The sequence below is a fragment of the Chiloscyllium punctatum genome, chromosome 15 (genome assembly GCF_047496795.1).
Source record: "Chiloscyllium punctatum isolate Juve2018m chromosome 15, sChiPun1.3, whole genome shotgun sequence".
Lineage (NCBI taxonomy): Eukaryota > Metazoa > Chordata > Chondrichthyes > Orectolobiformes > Hemiscylliidae > Chiloscyllium > Chiloscyllium punctatum.
Genome location: NC_092753.1, coordinates 52,253,992 through 52,271,197, shown reverse-complemented (window position 1 = coordinate 52,271,197; position 17,206 = coordinate 52,253,992). Strand labels below are relative to the sequence as shown.

The window sequence follows — 17,206 nt, the reverse complement described above, 5'->3', positions numbered from 1 at the left end:
TTTAAGCAATTTCAATGCATTGTATGTTTCTTTGTATCACGGAGACTGTGTATTTCTTTAATAATAATGCCATTATTATGGTGAGTATGTTTCTCATCGGGGGTTGTAAAGGGCAATGGGGATGAAATGTTCATAGCGGGTATGATATGCCATGGAGATGGGTAAATTGGCATGGGAGATATAAGGGATCATGAGAGATTGGTAGATGGATATCAGTCAGCACAGGGATTATAAATGGCTGTAGAGGTGGGTACAGGGAGCAGGAACAGGAGGGAAATTTTATGCTTAAATTTCCATTTTTAATTTTGAACACAATGCTTGAATCACCAAACAGACTTTCCACCAGAAGTCAGCAACTGACAGCCTCCTCTTTTCTTCCTGGTTTGCCCACTGATTCCCATCCTCAGCTGTGTTAGTGGATGGACTGCTGCTTACTTAGCATTACTATGTCACTGATAATCCTCATTTGCAAGTTGCAGAAGTGAAATGTTGCTCTCAAATTTGTGTCTAAAAGTCAAATCTGCTGTTTCAATTTACTCAGCGGGTTGTTTTGCTGCCTGAACCACTTCAGTTAAAAATTCATCAAAGAGCTCGTGTGCAGTATACATTCTTGTTCTCAGTATCTGCCTCTTCTAGAAAAACTGCGCTGATCCATGTCTTTTGAACTTTCTTCACTGATGATTGGAATGGAAGACATTTGCAACAACTTTGGATCTATTTGTGACTTCCATTCTGTGAACAGTCTGAAACAATTCCTTTAAGCTTACCGACATAAATCCCAATAGTTTCCTTCTGTTTTTGGATTCCATCATGAATCATCAAATCATACAGTGTAGAGGAGGTCCATTGGCTCAATAAGGCTGGACCTCCAAAAATACACTACCACCTACACTAGCCCCAATTTCCCACACTAGAAGCCTTGAGACTTATGATGATTCAAGCACTCATGAAATGAGAGTCCTGGAAATTCAATGAAACCTTCCACTGTTTATGCCTTGACCAATTGGTCAGCAACAGTTTGTTTCTAAATCAGTTGTTCTCTTAGAACTATCTGAGCTCCTTCTGTTATCATAAGAATGCTGAGATCAGGCTGTGCATGTGGGCTTAAATAGAGGAATGCTGATTTTGAACAATGTACACATTTCCAAATCTCTCAGACTCCTTGTGCTGCAGGTTACCTGTAGCATACATTTACTTATGGTTTACCCCACCTACACATGTCGTTTCATCTCCACATGCTGTGAGCTCTGTTTCTTCAGCCACGGCATTTGATCTGATGTGCACTGACATACACAAAGTTTGTCAAATTCAAATCAGTTGGATCACTAACATCTCCAGCTACTGGAGGTAACTGTCTAAAGTGGGTATCGATTTCTAATCTTTTCTAACTTACATGCACAGAAACATAAAAGATAGGAGCAAGGATCAGGCCATTTCACCCTCAAGCCTGCTCTGCCATTTCGTGTTGACAGTCAGAATTTTTATCCCAGAATTTTTATATCTAATACTAGGGGGCATTGCACTTAAGATGAGAGGGGGCAAGTCCAAAGGAGATGTGAGGGGCAAGGTTTTTAAAAAAAAGAGTGGTACAAGTCTGGAACATGCTACCGGGGTGGTGCTGGAGGCAGATAAAATAGGGGCATTTAAGGGGCTTTTGGATAAGCACATGAATATGCAAGGAAAAGAGGGATATGAACTAAGTGCAGGCAGAAGGGATTAGTCTAACATGGCGTCATGCCCACCACATCATCGTGGGCCAAAGGGCCCATTCCTGTGCTGTACGATTCTATGTTCTATTACAACATCACGAATCTTATTTTCCAGCAGTCCAATATCCACTCTTACCTCTGTCTGACATTTTATATATCTAAAAGAAACTCTTGCAATCTTTTCCTTTACTACAAGCTAGCTTACCCTCATATTTATCCTATTCCACCCTTACTGTTTTTTCAATTGTCTGGACCCAGCAGTGATTGTTGTGGCACATCATTGGTCTGAAAGGTAACCTTCCACCACCGCCCATTGTCTCCTACCTTTGAGCTAGTTCTGTATCCAAATGGCTAGTTCTCCCTATACTCCATGAGATCTAACCTTGCTAACCAGTCTACCATGAGGAACCTTGTCGAATGCCTTACTGAAATCCATACAGATCACGTTCACAGCTCTGCCCTCATCAATCCTCTTTGTTGCTTCTTTGAAAATGTTGGTGAGACACGACTTCCCATGTTGACTATCCCTAATCAGTCCATGCCCTTCCAAATAATGTAAATCCTGTCCCTCAGGATTCCCTCCAACAACTTGTCCATCACCGATGTCAGGCTCACCAGTTCGTAGTTCTCTGGCTTTTCCTTACCACCTATCTTAAACAGTGGCACCACATTAGCCAAACTCCAGTCTTCCAGCACTTCACCTGTGGCTATCGATGATACAAATGTCTCAGCAAGGGGCCCAGCAATCACTTCCCTAGCTTCCATAGAGGTATAGGGTACACCTGATCAGGTCCTGGGAATTTATCCACCTTTACATGTTTTAAAACACCCAGCACTTCCTCTTCTGTAATATGAACATTTTTCAAGATGTCACCATCCATTTCCCCTCATTCTATATCTTCTTCACTGACGCAAAATACTTGTTTAGTATCTCCTCCATCTCCTGCGGTTTCACACACAGGCTGCCTTGCTGATCTTTGAGGGGCCCTATCCTCTCTCTAGTTACCCTTTTGTCCTTAATATATTTATCGAATCCCGTTGGATTCTCCTTAACCCTATTTGCCAAAACTATCTCATGTCCCCTTTTTGCCCTCCTGGTTTCCCTCTTAAGTATACTCCTACTGCCTTTATGCTCTTCTAATGATGCACTGGATCTCTGTTGTCTATATCTGACATAGGCTTCCTTCTTTTTCGTAACCAAACCCTTAATCTCTCTAGTCATCCAGCATTCCCTACTCTTTCAAGCCTTGCCTTTCATCCTAACAGGATCATACTTTCTCTGGACTCACGTTAAGTCATTTTGAAGGCTTCCTATTTTCCAGCCGTCCCTTTACCTACGAACATCCACCCTGAACCAACTTTTGAAAGCTCTTGCCTAATACCGTCAAAATTGGCATTCCTCCAATTTAGAACTTCAACTTTTAGATCAGGTCTGTCCTTTACTATCGCTATTTGAAAACTAATAGAATTATGGTCGCTGACCTCATCGACACCTCAGTCACCTGCCTTGCCTTATTTCCCAAGAGGAGGTCAAATTTTGCACCTTCTCTAGTAGGTACATCCACATACTGAATCAGAAAATGTTCTTGTACAAACTTAACAAATTCCTCTCCATCTAAACCCTTAACACTACGGCAGTCTCTGTCTATATTCGGAAAGTTAAAATCCCCGACCATAACCGCCCTATTATTGATTTGGAGATGCTGGTGTTGGACAACCACCTGATGAAGGAGCAGCGCTCCGAAAGCTAGTGCTTCCAAATAAACTTGTTGGACTATAACCTGATGTTGTGTGATTTTTTAACTCTGTACACCCTATTACTTTTACAGATAACTGAGAGCTCCTTACAAATTTGTTTCTCAATTTCCCACTGAGGGTCCATAATAGAATCCCAATAAGGTGATCATCTCTTTCTTATTTTTCAGTTTCATGAAAAAACTTTCCTGGATGCATTCCCAGGAATATCATCCCTAAGTACAGCCATAATGCTATCCCTTATCAAAAATGCCAGTCCCCCATCTCCTTTGAAGAAGGTTGCCTCAGAGTACAATGGGATCTTACTCAGATGGGCCAACAGGCTGAGGACTGTCAGATGGAGTTTAATTTAGATAAATGTGAGATGCTGCATTTTGGAAAGGCAATTCAGGGCAGAATGTTGTAATGCTGCTTTAAAGTTTCAAGTACTCCTTACAACACAGATTGCCGAAAGAGCCACGTGGATACACGCCAGTCATTGTAAACATGTAGCTGGGCCTGAGGAAACATCAGACAACACCGGAACCAATTAAGTGCAAGTAGTTATTAGAAGCCTCATACAAATATGGGGCTGCCCACTCACAATGTTAGCAAGCGCCCTGGTAGGACTTTTCATAAGGGCAGGGGCGTCTGGGATATAGCCGCAGACGGTAATCTTAACTGAGGGTGCTAAGAGGACCTTCACATGCGACCCATGGCCATTTAGAAACCAGGATGACTATAAATGGGATAATAAATATTTATGCAGGGATCCTTGACGGACACTTAGTAGTGGCCACCATGGCCAAAGGGACACCTGACATGGGAAATAGATATTCTATGATCAAGGGAGGAGGTGTCAGGGCACGAATGATAATATCCAGGATTCAGAAGAGCGATGAGGGAATCTGGTGGTGTGGAATAGATAGACCCTTCTCCGACATCCATAAGCAGGTGAATATAGTGGTACAGTTGCTCACCCCACGCTCCCCCCTCCCACCGAGGTGCAGTACAGAAGGTCCTACAGAAGATAGTAGCACCAGGACATGGTAACCAACCAAACCAGGTCATGGACCTAACCCCAAGTAGGGCAGAGGGCATTAATGTCACGCCCGAACCCAAAGGGAGTCGGCCGGGGCTACAGAGCGAGTCTAACTCGGTAGTGGAATTGGCCCTTCCGGAGATAAATGGCGTAAATGCGACGCCAATAAGTTAGGAGGTGCGAAGGGCCATTGCTAGATGTGAAGGGAACAGAACATATGCTTTGGCCCTAATACAACACCGGAGATTAGACGTTGGCTACCCTTCTTGGATATGTTTGCACACAGCCCAATGGTGGACTGCTGAACCAATCACAGAGAGCCTGGCAAGAAATGCTAGCTGCCTGCTTCCGTGGGCAGCGACTACCCTGACCCTGAAAGGGGAAGCAATTAGGGCAAACCTCACATCACCACCCAAACTCAAGGCTAACTGCAGTCCCAAGGCTGACACGCTTCTGACCACAGCCTTCCGCATAGTGAAAGGCAGGGGAGAGACGTGTATTCGCACCAATCCGAGGAGACTCCATTTGGGGATCTCCCAGTGTACTATGATGTTGTACTTGAATAATGATACTTGCTCAGCAACCTATGCAAATGGTATGATCATAAACATTGCTTGTTCCTTTATCAATAATCAGACCATGATGGCCGGTACAATATGGACCTGTGGAGAGAAAGGGTACTACCACCTTCCCTTGGGATGGAAGGGGTGCTGCTAGCCCGCGGTACTGTCCACTGGCACAACAGCGTTCATCCCAAGGGCCGGTAACAGACGCACCCGAAGGGACACCCCACGGCATTGGAATGGGTTCACACTCGCAGACCCCTGAACCTACACCAGGAGCGAACATTGGGTGGTCTATTTTCTTGGGAGCAGGGACAATGGTAGCAATAAACAAGATTAATGGCCTCGCATATAGTGTACTACTGTTAGCTAATGAAATGGAGGAAGGCCTAGCACTCATTAACATTGAGTTAACGGTGGTTAAGAAAGCAATGATACAAAATCGACTAGTGCCTAGATATACTGACGGCCGAGAGAGAGGGTGTCTGCAAAATGTTAGGTACCTCATGCTGTTTTAATATTCCTGATAAGTCCCAGAATATCACTAGTGTAATCAACCATATGATGGCAGCAATCCGACTGCCTCCCCCAGCAGATGACTCCTGGTTCCGATGGCTCACCTCCCTTTGGGGAGGATGGGGGTATTGGATCCTACATGTTCTACTATTGTAGGACTGGTCTTACTCATAGTGCTGTATATAGGACCCTGCTTGTGTACCTGCCTACGCCGCTTGCTTAAGCGTGCAGTAGGCTACCAAATGGTAAAACTATCAGTGGCCCCACAGCAGGAAGATCCGATTGCGTGGACCCCACCCTACATGACGTTGACGAGTGTGATGTGTGAACATGGGCTGTGTACAGGGCAAACCAGAGCAAGTGATGAGCAAGTAACAAGCTGTGTTACAGGTAGGTGGTGTCTGAGGAAAGACCTGGTGTTCCCTAAGCATTTTTGATGTATAGCTATTCTGGCTCTTTTTTTTTTGGTTGTTGTCTTTGTTGCCATAAAATGACAAAAAGGGGGAAAATGTAGTGGAAAATTAACAGAATTAACATTTACTGTGAAATCTGAAAGAGAATGCCTTCCTAAATTTAATACTTTTCTGAACTTTGCAAAAACTTTTGCTGAATTCTGCAGTTGAGGAGACAGCTTGTCTTTGCTGAACTTTGTAAACATTCAATCTGGCCTTGCGAGCAACCGAATTCAGCAAAAGAATTCAGCTAAGGAAAACATAAAGACAGTTATGTCCATGGCAAGGGAATGAGAAAATAAGAACTCGAATGTTTCCTTGAGCGCGTGATAAGAATGGTATAAAAGGAATATGTGCATTTTTTCATTGTCCTTACACAAAGCATTTTTGCCAAGTGTATTGGTCCTACATGCAGACGGTTAAAAATAAAGCTTTTTCTTTGCTCTTGTTAGCAGTTGAGTCAAGTCGATTTACTTTCCATGACAATGTATACACCTAATGAAGGAAAAAGTGAGGATTGCAGATGCTGGAGATCAGAGTCAAAAGGTGTGGCGCTGGAAAAGCATGGCCAGGCAGGCAGTATCTGAGGAGCAGGAGAGTCAATGTTTCAGGCATAAGCCCTTCATCAGGAATGTGGCTGGTGGGGTGAACAGGGCTGAGAGATCAATAGGGTTAGGAACTGGGGGTTTTGGGGGTGGGGGGGGGGGAGTTCGATCCTTGTTGCAGTTGGAGGGGTGGAGGATTGGAGGGTGGAACCCCCATGGTCCTCACCTTTCACCCCACCAGCCTCCGGATACAACACATCATCCTCCACCATTTCGGTCACCTACAGTCAGACCGCACCACCAGAGATATATTTCCCACCTCATCCCTTTCAGTATTCTGCAGAGACCATTCCGTCCCTGGCAACAAGCTTGTAAATCTTTTCTGAACCCTTTCAAGTTTCACAACATCCTTCCTAAGGAAGGGAGACCAGAATTGCACACAATATTCCAAAAGTGACTTAACCAATGTCCTGCATAGCCTCAATATAACCTCCCAATTCATATAGGCCACGACAGTCACAAGGAATTTAGGAAAAGATAATGGTGCTGTCTTAAACGGATAAATTTTCTTTTAAATAATGCTACAATGAAGGATCATGGTCCATGGATGAAATAGCTTGCATGCTGTTTAAGAGAAAATTGTTACATGAAAAACATCAAAAGCAAAGAGGAAATCAAGACATAATAAAGCTCTATCTTAAATAGTTAGAATATGTTATATTAACTGTGATACGAAGCAATATAGTGCATTCTCTACATGAATTGGGAAGCATTAAGAGGATTGAGGACAAAATTATTACACTCCCAAAAACTGGTTTATATTCTACTCCTTGTTGATAAATCTGGGTGAATAATGTCCTAATTTTTTTTTCCAGAACAATAATGCTTTATACTGTTTTGCACCTCATAATAAATACTTAAATACTTGAACTATTTTCTCTAGATATTTTCATTGCGCTGTACATAACCAGGGCAGGTTTTTGTTTTCCTAAGAACAATGTAGGATTAACAATATTATCTTACTTAACTAATTCTTTTAATTTCAGATTTCACAGCATTAAAAAATTCTGGAAATCAAGATATACACAAAAGACTAAAAATATAATGTAATATAGTTTGTGTTAAGTGATAATAATGAAGGTTACTGCCTCTACAGTCACAAACAAAAATAGCGCTAAGATTCTAATTCAAAATGTTTCCTGGCTGATTTCACTCTGTTACTAAACCATACTCTCAAAAACACTTTTGCAAGTGTTATTACTCTGCTTATAGTCATTAGAACACTTAAGCAATTTCACCCTCACTTGAACAGTAATCAATAACTGTACAATGAAAGGCACACTTCCTAAGGAATATGTAGATCAGAAGTATAAAAATTTCAGGAATCAGACAATATAGTGCATAAGGACTGGCCTTGAAATTACATTAGGTTTGGTGATAAAATTTGGCACACAGAGAGATGAAATTAATTTCTATCAGAAATTATTACAAAATAATGGGGAAGAAATGGATTCATGCAAAAATACAACATGGGCTGCACAGTTAGTGACCAACAGATCTGCAGTAAATTGAGGTAAGTCTGCCAAGTTGCACTCAAAGCGGAAAAACAAACAAAACTCTTATCAATATTTTGTAAGATAAATATTGTTTGTAAAGGTAGTTGCAAATGAACAATCTGCAACCAGTGTCTATTCGGGGCAGTCAGTGGATCAAATATGAAACAGAATCTTACATGGAACAGAATCTTATACAAAAAGCAAAAGCAGCAAAATGGATGATGAATATGCTGGTGCTTTACAGGTAAAATAGAACACATCTTTATTTTGTCTTGAAAAGGTATATTCTTATGATTGAGTACTATAGGACTATTCACGTTCGCTTGATTGTCAGATCAAATATTTGTACCTGGAATCAGAACATGAGGTTGAGAAATATTTTCAAGCTTCAGTAGAGGATAGATGTTTTAACAGTGTTAGTTGAAATTATTCTCAGGCTGTGACAAGTCCAGGAACATTTTGTTTCTGGTGCCTTGAAGATGCCAACTAATTTTAAGCTCTTGTTTATGCAACTTCAAAAGACAATAGAGTGCAAATTATTACACGGGCTGGTTTTTGGGATGTAAAACTGGTGTAGCAATGACAAATTGAGTTTGGAATAGTCCGGATCTAATCCGTGTGCATCTTTGAGATTAGTGAAACTAACACGGCCCATATTTTAGGTGTTGAGCCGTCATCTAAAACAGGCACCCTTACATATGGTAATGAGGGGCCAAGGCCTGTTTTAGAATCCCTCTGGGAAGGTTTGTGATGAGTGGAGCAGATGCTGCAGCAGCTGCTCTCAAAAGGAAAGGTTAACATTACTTTAAAAAAAGAACTTTCCTTTGGTGCTGCTCCAACACTGCTCTCCTTGCAATCAGATTCCCTGTCTCCTCACAACAAGCCCGAAAGTTGTTCCAACCCCACCCTCTCACAGGATTTATTTTCAAACTGCTTTGGAGAGAGAAGCTTCCACAAACACAAGCACAGACAGTGACAGGCCAAGTGAGCAATGCAAAAGAGTTTTCACATTCTATTATAGCCAGTGATTTTAATGCTTCTTTTCCCTTGTGTGCGTGTGTGGTGAGGGTGGGGGAGTTCAAGATTCAAGCTAAGATACCAATTCCGTGGATATAAGTCTCACTCTGGTTACTATCGTTGACAACAGGGCAGCAGGGTTAGCAGAATTCAAACTTTTGCGATTGACTGCCAATCTGCACTGAGAATGGAGTGTGAATTAGACCCCTAAAAACTTGGCCCAGTTAGACAGTTGCTTCAATGTTAAAAAGAGGGCCTTAACTCCACGAACATGTGAAGGTGAGATGAGCATTTCGTTGGGGCTGCTAGCTGCGAGAGTGGGTAGACACATTGATGCCAGGTGCTGCTGAGCTGCACAACAGGGGCAAAGTACCGAAGGAATGGGAGGATGGAGAATGGGACAACGCACAGGGAGACGTCAAGTTGCCAGTGGGAAATGGTTAGAGCTGTAATTGGAGGAGGTGCAAACACAGGATACCGGGAGCAGTTTCTCCAATCAAATGGCAGAATATTAGAATGGGGCACAGTGGGTCCAGTCTCCCAGAGGGGATTTAGTGGCCAGGGTCACACAGAATTCTATCCCGTAACCAAAATGCACTGCGGGTAGTTAAATTAGTGTTTAGTGAGAATCCTGCCCCTCAGTAGCGGGAAGTCGCACTCTCTGGAGCTGTCAAAAAATCAGTGTGGGTGGCACCTGGCATGAGCTAAACTCAGCAGTGGGTGCTGCCTGGTTTGCAACCAGTGCCAAAATGCCCATGGATCCTGGAGAAGCTAAGACCGTGGGGTTAGGCAGGGGAGGATCAGGCATCTTGGAGATTGGGTGGGGTGATATGGGGTGAAGTATGCTTTATAGTCCAGGGCAGAGGGAGGGAGGGAGTATATCACCTTCTAGTGGGGGAGTTTTGATGCTGATGCACAAAAGGAGGTGCCTCAAATATAGTAGCCTGCTCCTTGCCTCCTAGCATTTATAAAAAAAAACCTGTTGTCCATTCTTGTCCTTTGTATTATGGCTTGGACAGGATAATATGGCTTCAACGGAACTTACAGAAAGTTCCATTACCCTTTCCGTATTCATTTAGATATCATGGTGGGCTGGCTGGCTCATGTTGACACTCACCATTCTTCACATAATGGGGGTGAGCTTGGGGCTAGGTGAGATGGTTGTGAACTAGGTTCCTATCCTATTTCTTATATCCCCCAATCCTGTACCCAAAATACACAAGCAGTCAATGTAAAGTCCAGCCCCTAGATTCTGTCTCTTTCGTGCCTGGTGTTCCAGTTCCCCCAATTAAGGCATCTATCCATCTTGTCCTTCTTGCTCCTCCAATCATTGACGGTGTCTCTGGAGAGATTTGAAGGAACAGCGAGCATAGAATCTGAGATTGGAGAAGTTGCAAGCATAGGGTGGACTGACTGACTGTTTAAGCTCATTACTTAATATATGCTCCTGATGTTGGAGCTTATATTTAAAAATGTTGATTTATGAAATGTTAATGTTGGAAATTTCTCATCTCACAAAATCCCTAGAGTGTACAGCATCCCATCTGTAGTCCGATGTGCTTTGCAACCCACATTTCATCACCTTCTTCATCTTTCAAATGTACACAATGACAGAATTCTCCACTAAAATGCTCCAAACTGTACCTACAACAACTAACAGAGTACATCTCAAACCTTCAGTGAAAAGTCGTGATAAAAGTTCATTCTGGAGATAACATGTGGCTGAGGAAAAATTGTCAGTTCCTAATATTCTCCTAAAAAAACACAACATCTCTTAAAATATCTCCATCCCTGTGGTGCTATTTCAGAAAGAATTATTGGGAAGCTATAATACTATGTGTGAATATGTATCTCATTAAAATACATCTATACACTGAATTTAAAACCAGAGTATTTGCTAGAATATTTGCTAGATATATTCACTGGGAGTCTTGTTTGTAATTAACTTTCCAAGATCAGGAGAGTTTCTCTAACTTGTCTTTCCATGATCAACATCTGAGGTATTGAGGATGATTCTTTGTAAGGAGGTGCTGTGAAAGCCATATAAATAATTGAGCCTTTAATCTGAAGCCACATAGACTAGGAAAGGACAGGGAAAGTGAAACATATGATTCTGGGAGACATAGTGAAGGATGCGAGGAGAGAGAAAAAGAGAATAAATAGGCAGAGAAAAAAAATGGCAGTAAAAGAAATTGAATTGGGAGCAAACTGAAGTATAGAACTTAGACAAAAAAGGAGAGTGATGTTTGTTGTATAAGCTGACTGGGACCAGTTGCTTTTCTTTTTAATTAATGGAGTTCTTTGAGAGTCATTTACTCCTTGGCATGTGCTTTTTCATGGTGCATTTATAAATTTTTAAAATTCACTTTCCCAAGAGATCTATGCTGGGTGTGTGATTAGAGGATGGTACGGCTAAACTTGTACCTTGACTTGAATTCCCTATAATTTAAGCTTGGGTTCAAACTGTAAGGAGCCAGACTTTAGATCCTTTAGGCAAGATGTTAACTCACTCAAAACCAATTCATTTACACGGAGATATCCTCAGATCCGTAAGTCTGATGTTTAAAGTAACCTGCAATGTCAAGCCCTTTTTTAATTTGCTGGTACTATTCTTTTTCCAAGGGAAAAGACAATGATCAAATAGGGCATTAACTTACGGATTTATTTTAAAATCATCCAACTATTTTTCCTTATATTTCATGTATCTGATCAGCCTGTTTTTAAAAACACCAATAAAGATTGTTTCACTAATAAACATGCCCCAAAACTCAAGGCTTTTCCAATCAGCAAAGTGAGGACACTTAATCAAATCTCTCAGGACTGTCTTAAAACTCAGGATCCAGAAATAAAAGAGGAAAATATGCTGAGTCTATAAAGTCTTCCAAACCGAATTATTTCTAGAAGTGCATAAGACCACTTCAGAAAACTGTTGTATTTAAACTTAACAGAGCAGTAACTTAACAATTTCATTGCATTAACTACTGACAAGACAATGGATAGATAGAACTGAATTCAAAATCATACAATTAATGATACATTTTGCCATTCTGTCATTTTTGATTAAGATTCCACTACACGAGATGGAATTTTCCTGAACAGAAAAATTCAAACACTATCCTCAAATTCAAATTCAAACGCCCACCCTGAGAAGATAAAGAATGACTCTTTTTTAATCTCACAATGGTCACAGAGCTGTTATGCTTCTTGACTAGAGTAAACTATAATGACTATAACCTTAGCAATTGCCAGAAACAGTCACAATGGTAACCATTATTTTCACTCACCTGTTAATGAGAGGAAAAAGAGACACAGCCAGGTATACAGATGGGTACCACTTAAGTGGCTTGATTTCCAGAGTCAATAAAATCTGCACATATATAAAAACAATTCTAAACATGAACATTTCTGTCAGTTTTAAATCATTTCTCACAACCGTATCAAAACACAAGTAGTCCAACTAGAAATTCATTAATAAAGATAAAAAGAAAGCAAAATCCGTAGTTGTATTTTAAACGAATTACACACACAGTTCACGAGGCATCTGGCTAGTAGTGAATTAATCCTTGTATTAAAAGATAAATTATTAATGACTGCAAATGCAATGACTCAGAGGAAACCTGCAATGGTGATGGAATGGGCAAAAAGCACATCAAAAAGGCAGCTTCTCTTTTGAGTCATTAGATTCTGTCAACCATAGCAGCGGTCAATCAGTGTGCTAAGATTGAAATATTTGGGGCGGGTAAAACAAAAAATGATCCCATAGCTGATTAGAGATGTCTTGTTGGAGGACAACATTGGAGTTATATGGTAAGTCTAACAGCACTGCGATATCTACTGGTCTGATTTTACTTTCACTTGTGAAAATAAGATGCAAGCCATCTGTTGACAAAAATGCTTTGTAGTTATCCCATTAGCCAGAGAGGGGCAGCATTCACCTATTAGTACTGCAGAAATACTGTATGTTCTCATTCTTCATCCTTATTACTAGCACATACATTTGCACATTTATCCTTTTACCAGTGGTGCTTCCCAGAAACCAGCACTGAAATTACCTCAGCTTAATCACAATAAATGAGTTTATTCACATTTGGAGTATGGTTCAGATCCAGATAAGATGAAGATGATGTTGACATTTTTTCAGAAGAAGCTGCATTTTTACTTTTAATGCAATCAAAACCACACAATAATATTCTTTGTACATTCTGCATTGAAGGATGTATGCTACTTTTCAATTTGAAATTATTTGAGATTGCAGTTTCTCTATCGATAACACAAAACTTAACACTGCAGTACAGAAACTTGGACATCTGGATCAGCGACAAGTTACAGTTGCCCCACCAGAACAATATAGTGCTCATTTATTACAACTGAATATCAATCACTCAAGCCACAGAGCAAGGCCCACTTGTGTTTTACATTCATGTCCTGAAACTGCATAACTATATTCAATGTTGATCTGACACACACAGCTTAGGAAAAAGAGAGTTCATTTTTAAAACTCATATCCCAACAGCAAATCTCAGAAAAAGAATTTCACATAGGATCTTTAATCCAAACAAGCTGAAGTGGTCTTCTTTCAACCAATCTGGCTTGGCTTTGAGCCTATTCTCAGAGATGTAAGTCCAATGTTAAAAGCATAGAGTCCATGACTTATTTTAAAAATTTATATTTAATATGTCCCCAAAATCTAGAAGATCTTAACCAGTAATTTATAGAAACTTATCTCAGTGTAAGGTGTAATCTCATCTGAACTGTACCTTGCTTCTTTCTCTTTCAGGATCATATGGGCCAGACCAAGTTAAAACCTGTATGAAGGAAAAATGACAGAATAATGAGTGAGAATTTAAAAACAATTTCTATAACATATCTCCCCAATGCCCGACGGCTTCAGAGATACCAGGATCTGTAAATGGCACCTGTGCAACATGTACACATTTCCACAGTGAGTAACAACGAACAACAAAACCATTCTGCTGCACAAGATGTGGTATACCAGATAACTGGGCTGTTTAAACAGTCAGCTTCTACTGCCTGTACCACCCAGGAGCGGAACTACAGTACTCGGCAAAGCGGGTATCAAGATTCGTGGGTGGTCTGCTGCATAACCTACCCACCATGACAGCCAATGAGCTCGTAACAAGAAAGAAGGATGGGAAGAGACAGTCAACACAGCAATTCTCTATTCATTAACAGTCCCACAGCTTACCTTCCTTCCCTACAGGCCATCATAGTGCTCATTAGCTATATCCCCAAAATAAAAACCTGCACAAAATAAGCATTTTAACCAAATTAATAAATCAAACCAAACTACACAGTGCACTATCTTCAAGTAGCAATCCTTGTGTGTTCCCTTATTGTCAATTCTGAGAATTCCTGTGCTCCTATTCTGTGCTAGCTTGTGCTATCTAGTGGGAGATGGCTGGCCTTCCTTGGAATTTGTCCTCGAGGGGCTCTAGGTCTCAAAAGCCTGCTTTCAGAATGCACCCTTTGCCACTGGTTATCGCAGTTTGGGCTGAGTGGCTAACTAGCAATATCTAGCATAAGGGTGGAGTAACAGTGGCAGGAGGAGGAAGGTGATCATTCAGGAAGAGGACAGTAGGTTTCAGTTGGACAGCCTGTGCCATTCTCCTGGGGCAGGGTAATCCTTGGAATGTTTTGCAGGACGTGTTGGACAGCTGAGACCCTGAAAGCCCTTTGTGCATTGGCACCTATAGCTGTGACGGCAGCAAACTGAGCCTGGGTTACAGAAACCTGAGTTTTTACTGCAGCACTCAGACAATAAGTCGCTTTTGTTTGTGCTGCAGTGGATGCACAGACATTGGTCATCAGATACTCCATTTATGTTGCGTCCACAAATGTGCTAAGGAAAAGAAGACACACAATACTGGAGAAACTCAGCGGGTCTGGCAGTATTTGTGGAGAGGGAAACAGAGTTAACATCTTGAATCCGGTATGACTGTTCTTCCGCATGTGCTAAGGGTATTGGCCAGTACTCCTATGCTGGAGAGAGGATGGGCTCTGAGTCATCCAGCCCCTGTGCCAAGTTGGTTTTAGAATCCTTCATGTTTTATTCTGAAATGCCTGCCAAGGCACAAGCATTTCACTGTACATGCCCATCAGCCTTTGCTTGTCATCGGCTTACTGAAGTGCTCATCTATTCACAGTAGAACACTCTGTATGCAACCTCGCCCTCTTACATTGCTCATACCCCTTACCCCTGGCCACAGACCACTTATGTTTAGTATTCTCATCACATGGAAGCTTTCCCTCAGTTATGCAATGTGAGTATCTGAGCTAGTTGCTATGAAACTGAGAGTGTGTGACAGAGTTTCTTCATCTCTGCCTTCCTGCACTTCCACCCCTTCCACCATGGCCTGACCCAGTGCAGTGCATGATATATTTGACAAGAGAAAAGCACAATTATAGAATTATAGAAGGGTAGGTGGGGCAGGAGCAGGAGGTATGTGCTTAAATCAACTGTAAATCAGAATACAATGTCGAACAAGGCAGAATGGCTTGTGAAAATACGGATTAGGACAGCGTCATCTTCTGTGGCTTCAATGGCACCATCATTAGCCACGGACTCAGCAATGTCCACTTCAAGCATGATGACCACTGTGAGAATATGCAACCATGTCTGATCTCAGCCATTAACTCCTGTTGTCTCTGGATTAGCCATACTGTTCTAAGAGAAAGGTAAGTACATCAATGCATGTGATGCAATATAATTGGTTGATGTGGCTATCACACTTGCATAGCTGGCAGCATGTTGGTTTGTTAATGAGTGAGGATCATGTGAAACTATGATGGTTAGGCATAAGTCATGATTGATAGAGATGGTTTATTTGTGAGTGATGGAATTTTGTTTGAGTAGGCAATGCGCAAGGCTAGTGGTACAGTAAGACAATAATACCATAAGAAATAGGAGTGGAAGTAAGGCCATTCGGCCTATTGAGTCCACTCCACCATTCAATCATGGCTGATGGACATTTCAACACCGCTTACCTGCACTCTCCCCGTATCCATAATGACCATTCAGTTGAACAGGTCTTTGGAACTGGGTTCCTGGCAGTGACCAGCACAGCTATTTGGCCTTCACAAAGTAAATCTGAAGGCCTTTCAGGTCTCTGTGGATTGGTCACATTTCTCTGTCTCTTCATTTCCTCCATCAAGGCAACCACTGCACTTTGAGAGAAACTTAAAGAATCCTTTCTCCTTTGTTGCAGCATCTTTTCTAACACAGCTCGGCATTTGGTCCAGGCAGGCTGCACTTCCCCAGTAAGAGGTGCGACTGGCTGAGGGTGGTCCAGCCTTATATGCAATCGGGTATTCCGTAGTCGCTCAGTAGTGCATTTCATGCTGACAGACTACAACAATCATGCAAACTAGAATGCAGCACAAAGTTGGCATGCTGCCTACAACAGAAGGAATGGGATTGGACTAATCATGTATCATCATTCCTGCACCCATTTTCAGAGACTATCCAATCTAATTATCAATTAAATCCATAACAAATCAATCAATTAAATCATAGTCAGAGAGGCCAAATGCAGCACACCAAATTAATTTTCTTACAATGGTTTTGAAAATGCACCTAACACAATGTTAGTGCAATTCAAATGAAAACCTGGTTTGGTTGAAACAAGGATAGGAAGTAATGTAAACTTCAATTTTAGAGATACCTAATTCCAACCATATATATTTAAGAAGAAAAAATGGGAATATTTATTGGAAATAAATTAGTTAATACATCACAAAAACTACTTCTACTTGACGTCTGGTAATGTCATAAAAATACTGCCGTTGCCTGTAAGTATTAAACTTCATAGCTGCAATCGAGAAAATGTCAAACAGATAAATAACATCATGATTGGGTGATGAGGGTTAAATGGTTCCCCTCTTTTCATATCCCTTGTTTGCCCACAGGGTTTGTTTTCCAAAAGAATATACTTGTCAATTGGGTGCAGTGGTAGTGTCCATTCCTCTGGGCCGGGAAGCCTGGGTTTAAAGCTGACCTGCTTTAGAGCAGTGTTATAATATATTTGAACAGGTTGATTAAAGAAATCTATTCT

General features: G+C 41.3%; 1 protein-coding gene across 4 annotated transcripts in view; it reads right to left on the bottom strand.

Moving 5' to 3' along the window:
• Window positions 1-17,206, bottom strand: part of LOC140486245 (cyclic AMP receptor-like protein A) — a 218,439-nt gene that overhangs the window by 39,000 nt on the left and 162,233 nt on the right. For all 4 annotated transcript variants that reach the window (XM_072585121.1, XM_072585124.1, XM_072585122.1 and 1 more), the window contains 2 exons: window positions 13,892-13,939; window positions 12,419-12,501 (listed from right to left, as the gene is read on the bottom strand). In XM_072585121.1, coding sequence (XP_072441222.1) covers window positions 12,419-12,501; window positions 13,892-13,939 — 131 coding nt within the window. The remainder of the gene's footprint in view (window positions 1-12,418; window positions 12,502-13,891; window positions 13,940-17,206) is intronic.